Source organism: Oreochromis niloticus, linkage group LG11 (genome assembly GCF_001858045.2).
Source record: "Oreochromis niloticus isolate F11D_XX linkage group LG11, O_niloticus_UMD_NMBU, whole genome shotgun sequence".
NCBI lineage: Eukaryota > Metazoa > Chordata > Actinopteri > Cichliformes > Cichlidae > Oreochromis > Oreochromis niloticus.
In genome coordinates this window covers 23,713,038-23,735,498 of record NC_031976.2, presented here as the reverse complement: position 1 = coordinate 23,735,498, position 22,461 = coordinate 23,713,038, and the positions used below count along the sequence as shown (strand labels likewise).

General features: G+C 42.8%; 1 protein-coding gene across 5 annotated transcripts in view; it reads right to left on the bottom strand.

Moving 5' to 3' along the window:
* Positions 1–8,229, bottom strand: part of ddr1 (discoidin domain receptor tyrosine kinase 1) — a 49,912-nt gene extending 41,683 nt beyond the window's left edge. For 3 of the 5 annotated variants that reach the window (XM_005455496.4, XM_005455498.4, XM_019364808.2), the window contains exon 1: positions 6,195–6,335. In XM_005455496.4, the coding sequence (XP_005455553.1) occupies positions 6,195–6,196 (2 nt within the window). In that variant the 5' untranslated portion in view covers positions 6,197–6,335. Of the gene's footprint in view, positions 1–6,194; positions 6,337–7,840 lie in introns of those variants that run through there. The other 2 variants (XM_005455497.4, XM_019364807.2) reach the window with 2 other exon arrangements.
* Between the last annotated feature and the right edge of the window lie 14,232 nt (positions 8,230–22,461).

Sequence of the window (22,461 nt, the reverse complement as noted above, 5' to 3'; positions counted from 1 at the left end):
AGGCGGCTGTAGACACTCTGTTGTACCTCTCTCCTACATACCTCAGCTTTTTCTCTGTGTTTCTCTTAGTTAAGAGTAACTTCTTGACAGCCATCCTTCTATTGATTCCATATCTGATGAACCAGCCGGAGGGCCAGATGAATCTCTCAGGTCCCATGTCTTTGCTGGATTTTGCCTTATGTCTTAAGGACACGACTTTCAAATACTGTTATTCTGCTGTAGATAATACTTTAGACCTTCCATGTCCTCTTTTGTCCTCCGCTTGTCCAGTTTCCAAGTTCTCGGCTAATAGTTCTCTGCGAATCACCATTTTGGTGCGAAAATACTATTTTATGTCAAACTGTGTTATCTTTGGGTTTTTTTGTGGATTCAACTAAAGAAATGGAAAAAAAATAAAATAAAAATTTTGCAACAGGCTGCTAGAAACAAAGTGCCTAAAGATACAATTTAAAATTCTTTGCCAAGTCGTCTGTTATGCGTAGACACAACAGTGGTTCATCCCTTTAGTTCGGTGTGTTTATGAAGGAATGACTCATAGGTCAGCGTTAAGTGGCTTAACTAAAAATATTCCTCTGAAAACAGTCAGGTACAAAGACTGCAAAAAAGCTGAATATGTCAAAGAAAATCTTTGAACGACTTTCAGAAATCCTGGAGAAGTACTGCTCAAGACCGCTTTGAACTTTACAAGAAAATCTGGCTCCTTCCAAGCAAAATATAAAGAAATGAGGGGTAGTAAGACTTTTACATAGTACTGTATTTTATTTTAAATTGAAAAAAATCACAAAGTCAAGTCTTCTGGCTGTTTTTCCAGGTTCCATGTTAATGGCTTCCGGTAGAGCTAGACCCTCACCCTGTTTGTTTATCAACCCATAACAAGAAACTGTAGCTCTTTGCGGTGCGTCTTCCGCTGCTCTTTCCTGCTGAACTGTCAGATAAAGGCAAAAAAGCACCCCTAGTACAAACAGAGATAACAAATCTTAAACATACATACATCAAAAACACTGTCAAACACAAAAATCCAGTATTTTTTCCAACACAGTTTCCTTTTCAGTCCTGCTTACTTGAGAAAAGACTCCAATTAACACACAGTAATGAACAGATAACGCTCTTTTTCCAAGTTCCCTTTATTCTGAGCCCCTTCTGAAGTTTCAATGCTTTGAGGGCAATGTTTGCCTTTACATTATTTGCATTTTTCCTTGTACTTGTCTAGACTTTAATCCAATTGAAAGCTTGTGAAATACTGAAAAAAAGGAACTTTGCAGGTTTGTCTTTTGTCAGTCGTCACAGAAATCAGTAATTGAAACAACATGCAGAGCAGGTAGTCCCAAGACTTGTCTTCATGACTACAGTCCTGCAATATAACCATAATATTTAGCTTGGACCGTTCTTGTTATTTTTATTAAAGTTCCTATAATTGCGCTCCAACATTATGGTATCTGCAAAGGCAATCAAAAGGAAATGAGCCTGATCAGATACAGCAACAACACACAGTACAGAAGGAGGTAAACTGCCTGTTCGGTAAGCTCGACACAACAAGAGAGAGTCGAACCAAATCAGAAGAAGATGTTCTCAAAGCTGAAATAAGACAAAGAACAGAGAGCATAACAAAGTCGCACACAAAAAGAAAATGAAGGGCTTGTTAACACCTCTGGCAGTCAACATGATCTACACGGAGTCGGCTGTTTATTATCGGGAGACTCAGAGCGAAGTCTTCTTTCTCAGTTTACAAAGGAAAAACATGTGTTCAATTTTGTCTGCATTTCTTCTGGGAAAGTGGTTGTGACCGACAGAAACTGGAATACTATTATGCTTCTCGGGGCTCGAAGCCTCGTACACGTCGGCACATGTAGTTAGACTGTCCTCGGCTCCTTTTCTGCTCTGTTTAATCCATCTGGAATGAGATGAGATCCACTTCACTTTCTAGTGCGTGTCTCACTTGAAAGCGAAGCAAGCTCATGTGCTGCCTGAAGATTAACCATCACTGCTACTCTGAGGAAAGATTAGTTCGGAGTTTGACCTTAGCTGAAGCATGGCTGTAAGACTCGTAATGAGTATCTAGCAGGCATGAGGGACCATTAGCATGTTAATACGATGGCCTCGCAGCTGAGTGCATGTGAACCTCTGGTTCTAGTTTGACACCGAAGGTCCTTTAGGGTTGCAGTGTGATGGAGAGCCACAGCCCAATTCTCTGAATTCAATTTGCACAGTCTCACTGCCACCTGTCAGAGAACAAGTGAGAAGCAGAGGGGAGGACAGGGTGAAAGGAGAGGCATGTGACGGGACAGTGAGAAAACAGCCGCAGACTGAAGCAGACAGACAGACAGAAGAACGCCATGAAGGAAAATTCCCACCAGTAATCGAACGAAGAGACTGGCAGAGCAAGCGTGGGACAAAAGCAACTCTTTGCCGCAGGAGGTTGAGAATTATTCATCCGCTCAGAAGCCATTGAAAAAGAGAGAGAGGGAACAAGAGAAGGGATGAAAGGAGTGAGGGAGAGGTGAACTCAAGAGTAGCAGAGAGAAAATGACAGAGAGGAAGAAAAAAAAAGATCAGGCCGAACAGGAATGAGCTCAGCTAGACTCAACATTTTGAGTCAATGTGAGAAAATTAACTGGCCTAACCGAGCAATGCGGCAGTCTTCAGTTCCAGTGAATAACAGCTGAGGACAATGTAGAGGTCTAAAGACATCTTCCGGATGTTTAATTTTGCAGCAAAAAATAAAAAATAAGCACACAAAAGCGCATTAGGATCTGAAAATATGGTGGCCTGGTTAATAAAAGCCTGGGCTTTTGCTCAAACTCCAACCACACACACCCACACCCACACACACACACAGTTCTCTGTTAAAAGCCTCAGGCACAGGTTGATACCTCTATCAAACTCTCAGTCCTCCTCCTCCCTCTCAGCAGTGAAAAACAGCCTCAAAAGAACTAAATTACACATCACACAACAGTTTCCTGATGCTAATGCGCCCCTCCAAACCCCTCGGAGGAAACGGCAGACACGTCCAACCCACTCAGCGTGGATGTCATTGCAACTCAAATTCATCATACACAAAGAAGACATATTGAAAAAGAAAGTAACCTTTGATGTTTAACACAATTTTCTGCCCATGTTCCAACAAGGTTTCAAAACACTTACTTTGCCAGAAGCCATTAGTAATTATTAGTGGCGCTCTGTGCCACGAGAGGCACTGTGTGTGCTAAAAAACACCAATATGACGATTTGAAAAGTGGCGAGAAAAAAAAAAACTAAAAAGAAAGAAAGCACGAGGCAGAGAAGGGAGCACACTGGCTTTTAAGTTGGTTTCCATCTTTTATGAGGTTCTTTTTCCAGCAGCGATAACTTCAGCTTCCAGAAGTTGGCAAAATGTGTAGTTGTTTTTAAATCACAGGATTCACCATCGTCCACTTTTAATTAGACCATCGTAATCATCAAATTCACAAATGACCTTGGCTAATTTTGCAGATTAAATACAATGTTAAGGTTTTTGGGGAGTACAAGGTTTACACAAAAGAAAAGTTGTATAAAATGTAGTGCTGTGTGATCTGATACCAAGTAAATACAGGCCCAGTATTGCCAGTACAGATACTTTTAACTTATAGAGGCAGCTTATGCAGGGAGAGCAATGTGTATTCATGATTAATCATCACTAGTTTGTAAATTCTGAACACATTTTTAATGACTACAAGACACTGTGAGGAGGGCAGCACCTCACAGTAAGAAGGTCCTGGATTCAAATCCACCGGCCTGGATCCTTCTGTGTTTGTCCCCAAGCCTGTCCACGTTCTCCCACAGTGCACGTTAGGTTAACTAGTGATCCTAAATTGGGTGTGACTGTGAGCGTGAATGGTTCTCGGTCTCAGTGTGACCCAGAATTGGACGAGGTGAAGAAAACGGATGGACAGAGGTGTGGAAGTAGGTAAAATGAGACATTTCTTCCTGAGGTTACAACAGCTGCTGGTGGCAAAACACATTCAGATCGCCAGCTAGACTCTCAATGGTTTAATTACATTGTAAATAGTGGTGATACCAGGCTGTGGCTGACAATACACCTGAAACTGAAGCAAGAGTGGAAGGGCCTTAAACCTGTGTTCTTTCTGATGCCCAGCAGGGGGCGACTCCTCTGGTTGCAAAGCGACATTGAGCTGTATAAAAGTAAATGGAAAAACCATCCTTGGCTCCCAGGATCTGTGACCTCATTAAACACCCTCCTAATGCAGCTATGGACTCAATAACTGTTAAGTATTTTTTTAAAATAATAAATAATGTTAACTGCAGAAATATAGTCCCCATTAAATTCAAAAAGAAGGAAAAAGTAGGGTATACTTTACAGCGTGACTGCAGTGTCCCTTGCTTCCACTCATTGCATAAACACTGAGAAGGCATCCTCCAAAAATATTTAGCTCAAGGTTATTTTTTTCATTTAGTCCATTCAACTAAAAACAGCACACATTTGGGTATAAAAAGATTCCCTGCTGCCTAAATTGCACATCAAAATTTCACAATGTTATAGAAGTGTAATGGCTAATAAATGGAGCTCTCTTTTAATAAGAGTTTTTTATTATTTCATAAAGTCATAAAACATGTACTAGAGTTGAGAAATTATATATTAGGGAGGTATGGCAGTACCTTCAAGCTTCTAGATTTCTGTACTTTACCACAGGCTGTCACACACACGTACATTATCACCTTCAAAAATAGGCCACCTGTAATTTTGGAAGTCATGCAGAGGCATTTCTGCAGTTTTCCGAGCTTATATCAGGGACCAAGTAAATGTCTTAGATACCTTGATAAGATACCCTGTGAGATTCTTTGAAGAAAACTTAACCCAAGTGTACTTGCATCCAAGCAGCAACACCACTATCTAACAAGGGCACCCTTCACTGAAAGAGCAAACAGATAAATAAGGAGACTCACAGGGACGATAGGAGAAGAGAGAGGCTGAGGGTAAGATGGATGAGCAGAGGAGGAAGATAAATAAAATGTCTAGTGCTGCTTCAAAGGGAATGGGGAGATACAGAAGATGAAGAAGAAAAATCTGTGTTCCATGTTACATGTAGGGAAAGAGACAGATTGCCAGAATGATCAATTAGAGGATCAAAAGTGTGCTCGATGCCAAACGAAGGATGGTGGGGAGGGACACTGGGAGGGGGAGGGCAGTCTGATCTGAGAAAAGGTAGGACTTCAGGGATGGAGATTCGCGAAGAGGAAACCAAATAGATTTGAAAACTCGCTGACAACTAAAGCCCACGAACAGCCCAGATCCCGCTTTGAAGTGTCACCACCCATTACACGATTAATTTGTTTGTCTGACAGTCTTGTTGAGCTCGCTCTGCATGTGACCACACATACACAGATGCAATTGAAAAGTCCAGCTGTCTAGACTTGAAGGGAAATTGGTTTGGGAAAACAGGCTGGACACTGGAGTCCCGCGTTCAATTGGTTTCATTTCCCATTACAGGGGGGATTGTCGAGAGGGAAGGCAAGTAACCATGTCGTGTCTTTGGACTTAAATGAATTCTTCCACTTGCCTTCCTGTTCAGTCTGTCTGAGCCAATTATGACCAAAGACAGACTTTCTGTTTAATGCATGATCTCTGTGAGAGGTGTCACATAAAAGACAGTTCTTCATTGCCATTGTGCCCTTTCATGTTGTTAAGTAGCCCCTTTAGCGAGAGACAGACCAGGCAACTGTGCCAAACCTGCAGTTCAGTCACTGTTCAAGCTGCGACTCCTTTGAGGTTCAAATTTGTATCCACCTGCTAAAGTCTTTTAACCCAAAACAATGACCCAGATAGAAGATAACAGACTGGAGTCAATGATCAACCAGACCATACATACCAGTGTTCCCATGGCAGACACTACACCGTGCTTCTATGTTTGCAGAAAAGCCTGCACTGGCACGCAGCAGCGTGTTTTCAATCATAAAACAACACCACTGCAAAACCACTCTTCATTTTTTTCTTGTCTTGCACATAAAAAAAAGCTTTCCAAGACTTTTGTTGCTGAGTCTTAGAAACAAATCAAATAAGAGCCATTCCTTCGAACAATGTTAGACAAATTACTTTGCTGCGTGCATACTTCTCCACAAATCATATTATGCAATTAATGCTGCTTTGTCACGAGCCTGCCAAGAGGAAGACAAATCAATAAAAAGCTGTTCCAAGTCTGTGCGTGAACACTTATACTCACATAACTGGGCCATCCAACTATTTCAAATATCTTGTGTCTTCTTTGCTCGACTGCACAGCTGATAAAAACTAACTATTCCGAGTCAATGGCTCTCTCGGGACATTGTGGAAGATCAGCAGCCAGATGCCCACTAGACTGAAATCCAGCAAACATGTGCATCAACACTCAGGGATCCTCCTCACTTTATGCCCCTGCCTTAGAGGCAGAGAGGGAGGGACGGAGAAAGGGAAAACAGCATTTTATTGCATTTCTATCTCTATAGCACAAGCACCCCCACCCACTCCTCCCCACCCAGCAGTTTATAACAATGGTGCACCTCCTCTACTCTGGACTGCCTTCTCAGTCTGCTAGCCAACAAACTACCCACATCAGCCATTTTCATGCTATTCATCGAATAGGTGACTGCCCACTGCACTTCACACCCACTGAAGCCCATTGTTTGACTCCTCCAGTAGGTCACCGGCCCCCAGAGAGGCATGCACAAACACACAGGAGCAAGACAACACCACAAACACACGCAATCAAACCCACATTTTCCCTTCTCTTTGTTTTCTGTTATACAGAAATTAACAGAGACAAGATGCTGAAATATACATAATTCTGCACCATCCTGTTGTCAGACAATATGAGAATCACTTGTAACACCGCATGACTGATCAGCTATCACCGCCCCCTTTCTTCTGCTTCATGCAAACACAAAATGTACATCCTGTTCAAAGTCCAAACTTTCCTGCAGCTCGTCCCCAGAGTCTGAAATGTTTCCTTTATCAACACAGATCCGAGTGCCGGGCCACTTTACACTGATTTCTCACTTGGTTCTGGTGACTGATTAGCTCCCCAATGGAGAACCAGGGACCAGGGGTGAGTGAAACCAGAGCTGCCGGTCCCACTCGGGGTCCCCATGTGTTGCTATGAGGTCACAGGGTCAACAGTCTGTGTGATGACCATCAGCTGGATGTCACTAGGTCCTTTTAAATGCTACACGTTTGACTCAGTGCGTCATTATGCCTGCTGCAGTCAGTTTTAAAGCTTCCACATGCCAGCTCAGATTACTTTTCTTTAACTTTTTTTTTAATTTAAATGTTGTAAATGAGGTGGACTCTGAATAATGACACCCAAGGACTTTAAAAAGAGGAATGACTGTACAACTTAATCAAACCCGTGTAACTGTTTGAGAGTTAGTGGCAATGAGTCTGAGGTCGGAGAAATTGAAAAATCCACACTGAATATAAAAGGCGTGAAAGCAGTGAGGACTCTGAATAACGTTTTCTCCGGTGCCAAGCACCCACTTTTAAACACGATGTTGCAATAAGTCTAGACCATGATGTACGATGTCAGAATATCTCAGCTACGCAGTCGGCAGCATAAATACCACAATGTATCTGCCACACAAACGTGCAGAGTCCGGGGCGCAACGTTACACCTCATATGCGCTTCCAAGGAGTCCGTGGCCAGCGTCCAGAGCTGCAGCGCTCCCGGATCACAACGAGACATATAGACGCCAAGCCAGCGAGTGAGAGACGCACAGACACACACACACACACAGACAGACAGCTGGAAATACCCACAGCAATATTATTACAGCCGCTTATTATGGAGCTAAGCGCACGGAGAAGAAACGCGCAGAGCAGGTTGGGAGTACTTACCTAAAAGACAGGCAGAAGTGTGCTGTGACAGCGGTCCAAACTTTGGGATGAACTCTGTGGTGAATTGTGCTCAATACAACACGCGTCCACCGAATAATCCAAACTGACCTCCGAGAGCAGCAGCTGAGTTTAGTGAACGACCTCCACCAAAACTCAGAAAACAGCGCAATACTCCGTACGCGCTGCGCGCACCGGCTGATTTCACACCCGCAGGCTGACTTTCACTTGAGAGGAATATTTTTCAGCCTGTGGTTAATGGAATGGGGATAATAAGATAAAAGGGGGAAAACACGCAAAGTGTATCTGCTTCTCGGACCTTCTCTGATTCTGCGCCCTCTCTCAGCCGCTCCTCCACAGTCCGGGCTCAGCAGCCGGGCCAGCAGGCGCCACCAGGTGCTCATTTACATAACTGCACCGGCTGTGTCCAATCACAGCCGCGAGCAAGGTGTCTGATTAAATATTCCAGCAGGCATCTCGACCAATCAGCGCCTCCCGTGGGAGGGCGCTGTGGCCTCAACGACGCTGTAAAATGAAATCCAAAGTGAAGTCTTCTGGGCCAGTGGGAGTTTCTGCGTTACAGCAACACAGAGATCTGGGGGATATTAGCTTACCCACGATACAGCTGCACGCAAGACAGTTTCACCTTGTTAACCCTTTGCTTGTCAGAACAGGCTTCCCTGCTGCTATGAAACGGATTTTTTTAAAAGAAAATAAACTTGTAAACTCTTTAAATAATCTGTTCTTCCTCTTCACAGATGGTCAGGCCCATTTAATGTAGACCCAGGACTCTGCCTCGGTATTTACCTCTCTATTACAGAGGTGTAACTGTATACCATTACTGGCTCTGGGCTATAATGACTCAGATTGAAGGGTTTGCAGTAAAACACAGCACTGAACTTGAATCAGAACATTTGTTGATGTGGGACCTTGAGGCAAAGCAGGAGCGAAGAGTGAATTCATGTTTGGAAAAATGGCCACATGTGTGCACGTTTATGCTTAATAACATCAAAAAACTGAACAAGTCCGACTCAGAGAGGCTTGAACAAAGGTTGCAAAGCAGCTACAGTATGTGCTGGTACTTGCCCAAGAGTGAGAGCGGGGAAACTTTAGCTGGTGCTCAATCAGCAGGCACAGACAATAAAGGTCATTTAACAGACTCCAAGCTCCACCTTGGATAAACAGATAAAGGGAACATGGATACATTCTCTGCTGTCTAATGTTCCCTTGCGCTTGTAGTCTAAACTTGCAAATGAGCTTTTTGTCTTGAAGAAGCTGTGTAGATTCATACCATACAGTAAAAAAAATCAACTCAAATACTCAAAACACAGGGAGAAGCTAAAATAAATAAATAAAATAAGCGTAAAACAGCAGTTCCTCAAACAGCCACTTGAAGATGAATCATCATCGATTTGAAATTCTGAACACATTTTAATGTGTTTAATTTCCACAATAATTAGTTAATACAACAAAACACACCTCTCAGCTTTTTGGGTATTTTGAAACTTGGTTTATAGGAGAGCTGTAAATGTTAATGTGCCTGTCTCTAAAGCACTTTTTGTCCATTTTTTTAAAACTTTCTCCTACTTACTGTACAGTCTCTACAGTCTCTACACTTTGAACAACAGAAGCTGACCCAAAGTGCTGTATATTTGTATTTAGGCTATATTCATAGGCTATCAATAAAATAGACCTGAGAGTCAACACAAAAAGGTTCAGACATTTGTCACATAACATGTTTGAGGTATAGTTTTTCATTTAAAAAATAATAATTATTGGGCTACATTTTGAACTTATAGAATAGAAACCAAGTATTGAACCTTATGTGCTAGTATCGATCCGATGCCATTGATGCTATCAATATTTGGATTCATATGCATCTCTACTGTACATTAGTCGAATGCTGATTGGTTGACAAGTCTGGTGGGAGTGACAGCGGAGTTGACCAGGAATGGGAGAGGCGTGAAAAAACCCCATCAAAGATAATAATAATATATATATATATATATATATATATATATATATATATTTCCGGGTCCAAACTCTACTTCAGGTCCCAAAGTCAAACGAACACTGTGGCATCACTGAGAGTTACAAACTGTCTAAATTATTTCATCTATTAATAACATTATCAGTGTGGCTGCTCTACCAGGTGTAATAATTAAGTTTAAAATCCAGGCATCCATGAAAACACAATTTATGAAATTTAACGGAGTTAGAAGTTAGCAGGGAGTTAGTTCGCTAGTTTCCAGGATCCCGAAGGTTAGCGACAAATGCAGTTGCATGGCAGGATCCTGTAAATGGACCAAACTTCAGTCAGGAGAACAAGCGAGATAATCTATCCACAATACAAGTCATTAATTTACCACTGCATGGGCTGGGCTGTAGTTACATCATGAGGTTTTGAAAACTGAGCTTTAAGATGAACAGTGGTAATAAAAACTGAGAGAGGCCGACAGTCATCACTGACATTAGGTGCTTGTTCAGATGAAATAGAACAAGATACAAAGCCTTAAAACATGTTAAAAAGACAACAGCCTTAATAAACGCAGAGCAGTTTGGACCCGGAAGCAGAGTTCATACGTCATCGACTGGATAGACTCTCACGTTAAAATGGTGAATGCTACAGCCAGGATGAACATGTTTACAGCCTAGTACCAAAAGTGTTTTATTCTCTCTGGATAATATCCCTTTAATTTTATCTTATAAATCAACCACTCTGATGTTATTAAAGGTTCAGATCAGAGGCTTGGCAACTTTGGATTACTTTTTAATGCTAGCACAGTTAGCTGTATGTGGTAGCTTCTGCTAAGCTAAATCTTTGTTAATTTGTAGTGGTGCTGCAATTATCTGACAAATAAAATGGTTTGCTGTGCAGTTAATTGTACCGACAGCCTGTAAAAGAAGTTTGTGCTTCTGTCTGGGTGAGGGGAAATTCTAGTATTTTATTATCCTGGTACTTAGTCATAATTAGCAGGTACAGTATGTGTATCTGTACAGCTTGATAAACAAGCTCGTTAGTGTTAGCTTGTAATTTAACAGTCCACGCTTTTGTTCCAGTAATAATAGTAAGAAGAAGAAGAAGCACCGTCATCATCACTTCTGGCTTAAAAAACCACAATAGTTACAGCCAATGTTTCAAATGAGCAAACTGAACACTTTCTAGCTCCATGATGTGAATCTCCTATTTCATCACATCCCAAAGGGTCTCTGTTGGCCTGAGATCTGGTGATTGTGGAAGCCATTTCATGAAACCAGTTTTAGATGATGTAAGTTTTAGAAGATGGGTGCACCGTAGTCATAAAAGGATGGTATTGTGGTGTTTAAACGAAATGAACCAAAGTGGAAGCCAAGAATGTTTTTCAATTTTTCTTATGTTGTTCAATTTTGATGACCTTCTGCAACTTGAAGCCTCGGTTTCCTGTTTGTAGGTTACAGGAGTGGGACCCAGTGTGGTCTTCTTCTGCTGCTGTAGCCCTTCTGCTTCAAGGTTCAAACTGTTGTGTATTCAGAGATGTTCTTCTGCATAGCTTGGCTGTAACCAGCTGTTGCCTTCCTACAAGCTACTTCCCTTTCTCCTCCGACCTTTAGCATCAACAAGTCATTTTCGCCCACAGAATTGCTGCTCACTGGTTGTTTTCTCTTTTTCGGACAATTTTCTGTAAACTAGAGATGTTTGTGTGGGAAGATCTTGGTAGATCAGCAGGTTCTGAAGTACTACCAGCCTGTCTGGCCCCAACAACTATACCACATGTAAAGTCACTCAAATCACCTTTCTTTCCCATTCTGGTGCTCAGTTTGAACTTTAGCGAGTCATCTTGACCACCTTCGCAGACTGATGGAATATTTGCACTAACAAGCAGGTGTACCTAATGAAGTGGTCAGTGAGTGTATATATGATTAGACGGAGGGATTAAGATACAAATAAATGACATGAGCCTCACATGTATGCTCACAGCCGCAAATACTTTCTAATTTCTCACTCAGCTTTCTGAAAATTGCTTAATCTTGAACTTTCCTGTCTCTGCTTCATTCGTGCCACCTTTACCACCCCGTCTGCCCCTCCATCCTCCCCCTTCACCCTCACCTCCTCCCTCTCTGCTTGTGCCTCAGACTTTAGACCGGCTTTCATCTGGCCTCATTCTCCCTGCATATCATTAACATTCTCTCATCGCTTTTCAATTGAAAGCTAAAACCAAACTAAGACTCTCCGCTTTCTCTGTGTTTAGCGTTGAAATTTTCCACTCTCGGTTCTGTAAAGACATCGCTGATCTTCTAAGCAGTGGTTTCTCTTAGCACAGCCACTTTATAAACTTTGTTTTTCAGCAAAGTTAAGCAAATCAAAAGGCTGGTATACTTAATCTGAAATTAAAGGGACGACAGAGGGATCACTGCGTGTATTTGTGGGTTGTTTTGCTAACCGAGTTCCAGATATTACCCGGCTGAAGAGTGCAGCAACTCCCAGCTCGCTCCCCAGAGCTGTTCACATTTCTTTTCAACCCTTTCTGTTGTGCACATCGTCCAACTGGCTGTGCTTTGTTCGTCGTCCAGGCAACTGCAAATCCCCTGGCAGAAATTATGACCTTTTTCAGCATTATTTCCTTTCTACCCCGTGCCGCCTCTCGTTGATTCTTTTCGTGTCTCACTTCTTCTTTCACTGCTCCTTTTTATATATTTTTTCTTTCCCTCACTTATGCTCACTTCTTCCAAAGACTTTTAGTTTGTTGTCACTAAAACGCCTCCCCCCTTCCCCCCTTCTCCCCTTCTCTACTTGCTGTGAGTGAAAAGCAGCAGAGCATAAAAAGCAGGTCTGATCCTGTGAGGAATTCTCTTAGTAAGGGAGAGAGATGAACGAGGGAGGGGGGGAAAGAAAGGGAATAGGAGTTTGAGCTGTATCACAGTTATGAGTCAGCAAGGACAAGAAAGCGCTTCGTGCTAAAGATAAAGAAAGTGGAAAAGAATGACTTGCCCAAAACATCAGTGGTCTGTCAAGCAGAAGAAAGGCTTTTCAGCTGAAAGAAAGCTGTGTTAAAAGTTAAAAGTCTTCACTTTTTTTGCGAAAGGTGATTGCATTCAGTAGAAAATTACCATTTTCACCCGAAGCTTCTATTCAGCAGCAGTGACAGATGATCTATTGCCTGTCATTGTAAATATGCAGCTTGAATTTATCACCTCTCTGACATCACTTTGGTCCAAAAAACACAAACATCTGAATTAGAAATGGAAGCATTCAATTCAGAGGCATTTCATGGGAGAACACACACACAGACACACACACACACACACACTAACCCACAAACACACTCACTCGGGCAGCCTGTCCACCCCCTGTTGTGGTCTGACAGCTGTGCAGTGCTGCAGGATTCAGACAACACAGATCAGTTGCAGAATGCGAAGCTTGCAGTATGTTGGGAACCAGCGCTGAACCACATACCAAACATTCTACCCTCTCAAACATCTCCACCGGTGTCTTTTTCACTGGGAATATTCAAAACCGATAAATGTCTCCAATTTACAACGGTCAACAAATCCTCCAGGAAGTTAATTTTACAACAGCATACCTCCTTTCCTCACATGCATACGTGACCTCAGGCCTTTGTTTGGCTTGAGCACACATGTGTGGATGTGTGAGAGTGCGCACGCACCCCTACTTTCCCCTAATGTCTGCTTAGTGTGTCTTATCTGTGCTCAGTCAGTATCGGTGTCGCAGGCCTGCGGCAGGTTGTGTTTGATCGGCCCCTGAAGAGGAGAAGAGAGCGTTGGAGGTCATGGGGTTAGCGTGCGCTCCAGGGGGAGGTTCCCGGGCGAAGGGTAAAGGTGGGCGTTGCGTGTCCCGAAGCTCTCTTCTTAGGTGTCTGGTAATGGTGTAATGATCATGGAGGTTCCTGTCATTTTCCACAGAGATCTCATTTGTTCATTGTTGATTTCCTGCTTTCAGGTTCAAGGTTGTTAATGTATTTTGTTAACGCGGCGAGTTTACAGTCATGTTCTGAGCTCTGGGAGGGTGTAGCTAACACAGCGGTGCTTTAGGCTAAACGCATGTTAATATGCATTAGTTACAATTCCTAATTAGCACAAAGCGCAGAGCTGAAGCTGAAGGGAAAATCATAATCTCACATGATTCGGGTCTCATTGTTATGGAGGTAATTCATTCAAAATCACAAATGTCAACATAATGGTGGCACAGAAGGAAAGGTCAGGGGGTCACCAAAGTCAGTTAGGGGTCTTTAATGGCATTTCATGGCAATCCATCCCATTTTCAGGCTGTTCCTTAAACGCACGCTGCTGGAATGACTAAAACCGTATCATTACACCGTCAGATACACCTACAGCTTTTAATCCTTTCTTTCACGCTTGAATTTTCTGTCTTCTTTTTTGAAGAATTCGATTCGCGCTTCTGAAAGGGAAACGTAGCTTACACGTTTTTTAAAAAGTGCTTTTCACAGGTTCATTTTTATGGCTTGCAGCAGTTTCTCTCAAAGACACCCGAGAATCTGCCGGATAAATCCGACCCTGCCTGAGGTGTCCCTGTGATCACGCAGCTGGATGTGTGTGAAATGCGATGAACTCGGTGTTGTCGGGGGAATGAGGGGGGAGAGAGAGAGAGAGAGGTGAGGCAGGATTGGGTTCAGAGGAGATGGGATTGTCAAGTGTCGGATCAGGCATGTTCCAGATGACCCCTCATGCGGTCAGAGCCTCTGGAGATCCTCTCAGCTGTAGTCGTGCACTTGTGCCTCCTCTTCCTCATATCTGGAGGTGGTAGAGGTGGAGGGAGGGGGGTGCAGACGCTTTTTTGGTGTCATGTTTCCCTCCTCTGTAGAAAGCCCCTGCTATTCATCTGTACACACACACATGCACATACATCTGACAGTGTGGAGGGCTGCAGCCTCTGCTATGGCATTTGGGAGGCTCTTCCACAACTGTTGCCCCCTGTTCAGAGTGCCACTACAGCTCCTGTATTATTTTACTTCCCTTTTCCTCCCTCCTCTCCTCACCTGTCTGGACCAGCTGAGCCTGAATGCCTCCTTTTCTTCTCCAGTCTCTTTGTGCTGCTTTCAATAACATTTCGGGAGTTGTTTATCCATGTGAGAATCGTCTTTGTCTGCCCTCCACCCTACTGTCATTACCAATTACATGTTTAGCCCATCCACACCCCTTGTCTGTTGCTCAGACAGCAGTTTAACTTGACTGATCACCGCCTCAAAACATCAGTGCCATGTTCTCAGAGCATTTATAAAGAGACCTATAATTACAGCTATCCTTTAATTATTTTAATCAATATTCAAATTGGCCAAAGCCCAAGGGAGAAACAAAGCTCAGCTAAATCACTGCAGTCATTCTGAGCACCAAGCTCAATGATCTTCCCCGTCTCCACGCCTGGATCTCAAATTTTCCCGCCCTGTTTTAAATCAGGCAGGCTGTTGCTGGCTCCTTCCAGTGAGAGTGACTGTTGTGGCTGACTGGAAGGCCCCAGAGACGGGGACGACGGGGAGGAGGTGAGGGGGGAGGACTCGGAGGGGTGCGAATGAGTGACATTGCAATGCAGTGAGAGGTGGCGCTAAAAATACCTATTGACACATGGGCTCCGACTCACAAACAGGGTCAGAGACAAACACGCCAGCCAGTAACCAAAGAGGTGTCATTCACGCATCACCGGGCAGAAACACTCATACGTACACATTAAACCACAAACTCACACGCTGAATAATTAAACCGATTATGCTGCTGCCACTACTTACAGTAAAACTGGACTATTCCACACTGAATCACTCCGAGTTTGCACTGGCAGCGTTTTGTGTTTTGGAGCGCTCTGAATCAAACAGAGAGCAGCCTCTTTCCACACTGAACAAACAAACCCAGCTGCCATATTGTGACCCTCTACAGGAGGAAGATGGGAAAGCTGCTCTGTACACAGCGTGTTGAAGGCTTGCTGTGGCAAATATTGTTTTTGAGTTTACCCCACGCTGACATGCTGCTGGGACAGTTTGCCGAGCGTTGATCACCTGAAGAAAAGAAACGCCCGCAGCCTGATTTCTTCTCTGTGTGCAGTTAACGGAGACCTTACTGTACAACGTGTTTTATGCGGTGTGAGTTCCCCTACAGCAGTTATGTAGATTTTTTGTGAGTTCATCCACAAGGACATAAGGGGAAATTGAAAAATGGATGTCAGATAACCAATTTTACACATTTTCTGAGGTCTTGGCGTGTGCATCATTGGGGGAAGATGCACTCAGGTCATTTTTTAACTTCATAAAAAGCACCAGTAAAATAATCCTGTTACAAGGGAAAGTGTTTTTATTTAAAAGCCTACTTAAATCTAAGTGTATAAAATTTACTGGCAAGTACATTGTACTTAAATTATCAAAGTAAAAGTACTCATCCTGCAGACTAATAGCCCCTGTTGTTGTTACGTTAATATATTTTACTATTCTGGCAGGTGGAGACTGATTTCACCCTCTTTCTATTCTGACGGTGAGTTTAGGAGATAAAATCTGAGTTTGTGAGATGACTAATGGGAGCTGGAAAGGCAAATTTGTAGTTATTTCTTGTATCATTTATTCATTTTTCATATCTAAGATTGTGCTTTTGATAGATTGGATAATTTTACCTCTCTGGGCTCTGAGCAGCTACTCCAAATGCAGAGACCTTCAGCCAAAGACTCTCTGCAAAGTCAACAAGAAGTCACTTTGAAATCCATTGTGTTGCAAGATGCTGCTTCATGTCTTACAGACTCGGTTAAAGTCAGAAAATGTGGGAAAGCACAAAGAATGATATTTTGTAGGATAAATTGGACATATCTACAGCACAGATACTAAAATTGACTGTGCAGACAGCGCTGGAGTGTGTGTACTTCACACAGTTGTTGGTTATGGCAATAGGAGGCGATGATAGGGGAAGCGGCGGAAGACATCCAATCTTCAGTGTTAAGGTCTCGCCACCCCCCACAGCGCTGCTGCAGCACCAGGATGCCGACTGGGGGACAACTGCCAGAGCTGTAAATCAGTATGTGTGATAGAAAATGAGAGAGCATATGTGTGTGTGTGTCACTACCAGTGTGGTTTCTGTATGTGAGTGAATAGTGTCGCTCTCTGATTTGTTACACAACTGCACTGAAAAGCGTAGGAAAAGGAAATTGCTTGTTGCCGGGAAAACCCCAGGAAAAAGGTAGTTCTGATCTTTTCACACTCTGATAACGCTCACACACAGGAAATGTGTTTATAACACCCACGTAATGGTTTGTGTCCCGACTTTTCTGAAGACAGTAAAGCTGAACATGGCTGGAATATCATATCGCCTGTACACAGCCAGCTCGGTGCACCTGACTATTAACCGTAGCAAAACGCTCTTGATTTTAATGCTGGCTTTGATAGCCCTCTAGTGACCGCAGAGGTGTACCTGCCAGCTGAGACAAAGAACTGTAATTTACGATAATGAGACTCTTTGCAGTTTGGTTGTTTCTACAGAGCCAAATGTGGCATTTTTTTTTCCCGTCTTCAACGCTAACACACTTGTGGTTTTTGTTGCTTTTTCATCATGCAAAGCTTTTTACAACTCCCCGTTCGCCCTCTATCTCACCTGTATGTGTGTCTACACAGCCCAGGGGAAAGTATAAAACCAGACTAATGAATTTTTCTGCTCTGCTTATGCTCTAGCTCTCACGCGCAACCGTTTCATTATTCCCCGGTCTCGCCCAAATGTTAGTCAGGGTCACACGGGGAGCACGAGTGGGGCAAATAAGTTGAGCAGAGAGGGGGAGAAGAATCCCCACAACAACCTGATCACGTCATGAGAAAGCTTTCCAAACCAGAAAAAAAAAAAAAAAACAGGAAGAAAGATCAAATTCAAACCACATGGGCATGATTGGCGTGACCGATGTTGGCAGCAAACACATTCAGCACAGCAGAATTTAATTAACACTTTTGAAATTTATGGTGACATGCACCAGTAAATCTGGGGTCTTTGTCTGGCTGTAATTACTGCCATACAGGTTTGAGGGCCACAACATAGTTAGAGCTCTGACTGGGGAAATTAAGGAGCTGCAAATCGGAAACAATTCCAGATGATTCCTCTACTTCCCCCCTCTGAGTTTATCTAGTCAGCAAATAGCTTCTCTTAGCACCATACAAGTTGGCACCGAATCCAAATTATGCTGAAATGAGGGGATTTCCACCCACTTCCAACCAGTAAATAATGATTATGGCACTTCTCGGCGGTGATTATCATTGTACTGTCTCAGCTTGCTCGTGAATGGTGCCCATTGGGTCATGATAAACATAATGAGATAATAGCTGCAGCCAGATTTACTCCGTCAGGAGGATTGGATGGGCGTCGAGAGTGATTTTGATTTGACAAACACTGTCAGTCCCACGAGGACGGTGACGTACGGCGCTCGAGCAGAGCATAAATCTCAAGGAAAGGTTTGAGATTTTCATCAGATGACTATGAATATCATTTTATTAGGAGCTGGCACAGATGATAATCTGTTCCACATGCTTCACAGATAATAGAAGCTGTTTTGCTGTGGACAACGCGTGGAGCTGCAGCAGTTTTTCCACGCAACATATCCCGCTTTATTAAACGTTGTCATGTAAGACACACAGTGGAGTGAAATTGAAAAATGGATGTACTTTGATAAATAAACAGCATTATGATAAAAGCAGACAACACGTTCCTCGGGAGCATCTTTTCTCCACGCTGTTGATTCTCTTCCTCGCTCTCGAGGGACCAGACCATACTCATAAAAATACAAATAAATCAGTGTTTCCAAGTACTTCTTTTTTTTTTTTTTTTTTATAATGAAATGTGTGGTTTATTCCAGCAAGGCAAATGGTTATACTTTTGATGATAATAGCAAGCAGTGCAACTATCCATTTTCTCACCTCCTACGCAGGTTAATGCAACACTGGAGTCTATCCAATCATGAACAAACCAAAACACATCTCATCCTCACTGACCCTGGAGAACAAGTTATTACCAACTCGGCTCTTCAGATTTGCAGAACTTTATTTAAAATTCTACTCTGGGCCAGAGAGTTCCCAAAAATCTAAAATATGTATGGATAATATGGAAAATAATGCCAGTACACAGATTATGCATTTTCCTGCAGAAGATATAAAGGATATACACTCAACAGCCACTTCATTCGTCATTTGTCATGAATCGATATTTGGATTACATCATTAATGCAAATACCCAATCAACCACAATGAATCACAATGAACACCGGTGTACCACAAGGCTGTGTGATGAGCCCTTTCCTCTACTCCCTCTTCACCCACGACTGCAGACCTGCTGATGGTTCCAACACCATCATTAAGTTTGCAGATGACACCACGGTGATTGGCCTCATCAGTGACAACGATGAGGCCGCCTACAGGGAGGAGGTGGATCGTCTGGCTGAGTGGTGCGACACAAACAACCTGCTGCTTAACACCGAGAAGACTAAGGAGCTCATCGTGGACTACAGGAGGAATGCTGACCCACATCCACCCATCCACATTAAGGGGACGGCTGTGGAGCGTGTGAGCAGCTTCAAGTTCCTGGGAGTCCACATCTCCAAGGATCTCATCTGGACGACCAACTGCTCCAAGCTGGTCAAGAAGGCTCACCAGCGCCTCTTCTTCTTGAGGACTCTGAGGAAGAACCACCTGTCCTCAGACATCCTGGTGAACTTCTATCGCTGCACCATCGAGAGCATCCTGACCAACTGTATAACAGTCTGGTACGGGAACTGCTCTGCCTCGGACCGGAAGGCGTTGCAGAGGGTCGTGAAAACTGCCCAGCGCATCGCCGGAGCACCACTTCCTGCCATAAAGGACATCTACAGGAAGCGGTGTCTGAAAAGGGCTGGGAAAATCATCAGAGACCCCAGTCACCCAGCACATGGACTCTTCACCCTCCTGCCCTCTGGGAGGCGCTACAGGAGCCTCCAGACTAAGACCACCAGGTACCGGAACAGCTTCTTCCCCACAGCTGTCAGACTCCTGAACTCTGCCTCCTGACATCTGACCCACGTTAAACTCATGGACTGAACATACACACACCCACAACCACTAGCACTTTACCACTACTGTATAGTTCTGTGTAGATAATCATTCTGTACATACGATAATTTTTAATCCCACAACTGTTTATAACTTACATAGTTCACATTCTGTATAACTGTATATCTCAGATTTCTGTATAGTTTTTATTTCATATTTATATCCTGTTCATAGCCTGTGCATAGCTTGTACTCACTACAGCCTGTACATACTTATAGTTATAGAATATTCATAACATACTTCACACTGTGTACATTATAACATACCATAATAGACCCATTTCTGTAATATACTTACACATCTATATTATTGCTAATTTATATTGTAATATATCTATATCACGACTAAAGCACTTTCTGGATGGATGCAAACTGCATTTCGTTGCCCTGTACCTGTGACATGTGCAATGACAATAAAGTTGAATTCTATTCTATTCTATTCTAACCAATCACATGGCATTAACTCCATGCATTCAGGCATGTAGACATGGTCAAGACGAACTGCTCAAGTTCAAACTTGCCAACACAATCGGGAAGAAATGTGGTTTAAAGGGATTTTGAATGCATCATGGTAGTTTCTGACAGATGAGCTGGTCAGAGTGTTTCAGAAACTCCTCATATACCAGGATTTTCCCACAGAACCATCTCCATAGTTTGCAAAGAAGAGTATGAAAAAAAGAAAATATACAAGGAGCAGCAGTTCTCAGGGTGTAAATGACCTTTTTTTTGCCAGACTTCAGAGGAGAAGGGCCAGACTGCTTTGAGCTGATAGGACGACCACAGTAACTCAAATTACTGACTCGTTTCAACCAAGGTCTGCAGAAGAGCATCTCTGAACACACAACACACGAAACCTTGAAACGGATGGCCTGCGGTAGCAGAAGACCACACAGGGTCCCACTGAGGCAAAAATTCACACAAAATTTCCCATCTTCTGTTGTCACCAACACTGGACAACAGTTGACTGTAAGAATGTTGCCTTTTCTAATGAGTTTCCATTTTCTGCTGTAACATTTGGATAGTAGGATCAGAATCTGGCACAAACAACATGAAAGCATGGGTCAGTCGTACCTTGTATCAATAGTGCAGGCTGCTGCTGGTGTAATCCTGTGGGTAGGGTGACCAGATGTCTCTCTTTATGTTGAGACTACACAGCATTTTTGTTCTTTATTCCCACATCTTGAGAGAATGTCCCACACTGTGACTGCGTCTGCAGGATGTGCACTTCTAAAGTCTGTTTTTTCCTCAATATCCATGCTGGAAAGTTTTGATTTCTTTATTTTTTGTAGTTCAAAGAAGCCTAATGCCACACTCATGGGGGAAAGTTACAAGACACCAAAAAGTCATGAGCTTTGCTTGGTGAATATCACGGAAAATGCAGCAGACAATATATTCTCAGAAATACTGTTTTTAATTTTTTGTGTGTCATAATCAGATAACAATTGCCATGGATATGGACACATCCAAACTGTAATCAGACAGAAGAGCAGCTGAAATAACTGAAATAAAAGAATAAGTGAGTATGTAAGGAGTGTCACATGAGACCATAAGCAAACTTAAGCTTCCTTTAATCCTTGCATGTAGTTAAGCAGACAGTTGAAATATGATATATCTGACCCGGACATGCCAAATGATAATCTAGTAACATGCACAATTAAGTTTAATATGAAAATGTCAAAACTACCTCTCACCATTGTCCCACACTGCCCCCACCTCCTCACACACACTTTAGCACAAACTCGCTTAAACATCACAGCATACCTGAGTATTGTTGCCGACCATGTTCATGCCTTCATAAGCACAGTGAACTCATATTCTGATGATTGCTTCCAGCAGGATAACATACTATCACAAAGTTCAAATCATCTCAGACTGGTTGAGTTTATCATCTCCACAGTCACCAGATCTCAATCCAACACAGCACAGCTGCTGAAACGGGATATTGGCATCATAAACGAGTAGCTGCGGTATCTGCACCAACTGTGTGATGCTGTCATGTCAATTTGGACCAAAATCTCTGAGGAATGGTTCCAGCACCTCGGTAAATCTGGTCCTTGAAGAACTGAAGCAGTTCTGGAGTAAAAGGTGGATTCAACCTGATACTAGCAAGGTGTGCCTAATAAAGTGGCCAGTGAGCGTATGTTATGCATGTTATGTTATTACGATTATTTTAAAACCTCTTTTTGGACATGTGCAAATGCAGTGTGAACCAATACTAACCACATATGAAATCACAGTATGAAATAGATGACTACAACTACAATTAGTATGTTTAAGGTTTGATTAAAGCATCTCCACTGACATTCAGACATTTCACATGGGTTCAACCTCAACAACAACTTTAATAACGCTGTAATGATTTTGTGGTTCGATAACTTTAACTTCATTTCACGGTATCTGCTTTAAACACTGGCCATCTGGAAATTTACCAATTAAGTAGTTTAGGAGGACTTTAATTAGATCTGTGCTACACGCAGCTGATCGTTATCGTCACTGAATCTCATCATCGTAATTATCTCCCTTGGGTACTCATAAAAGAAAGTCCCCCAACTAATTACGAGACAACTATAAAGCACCGAGA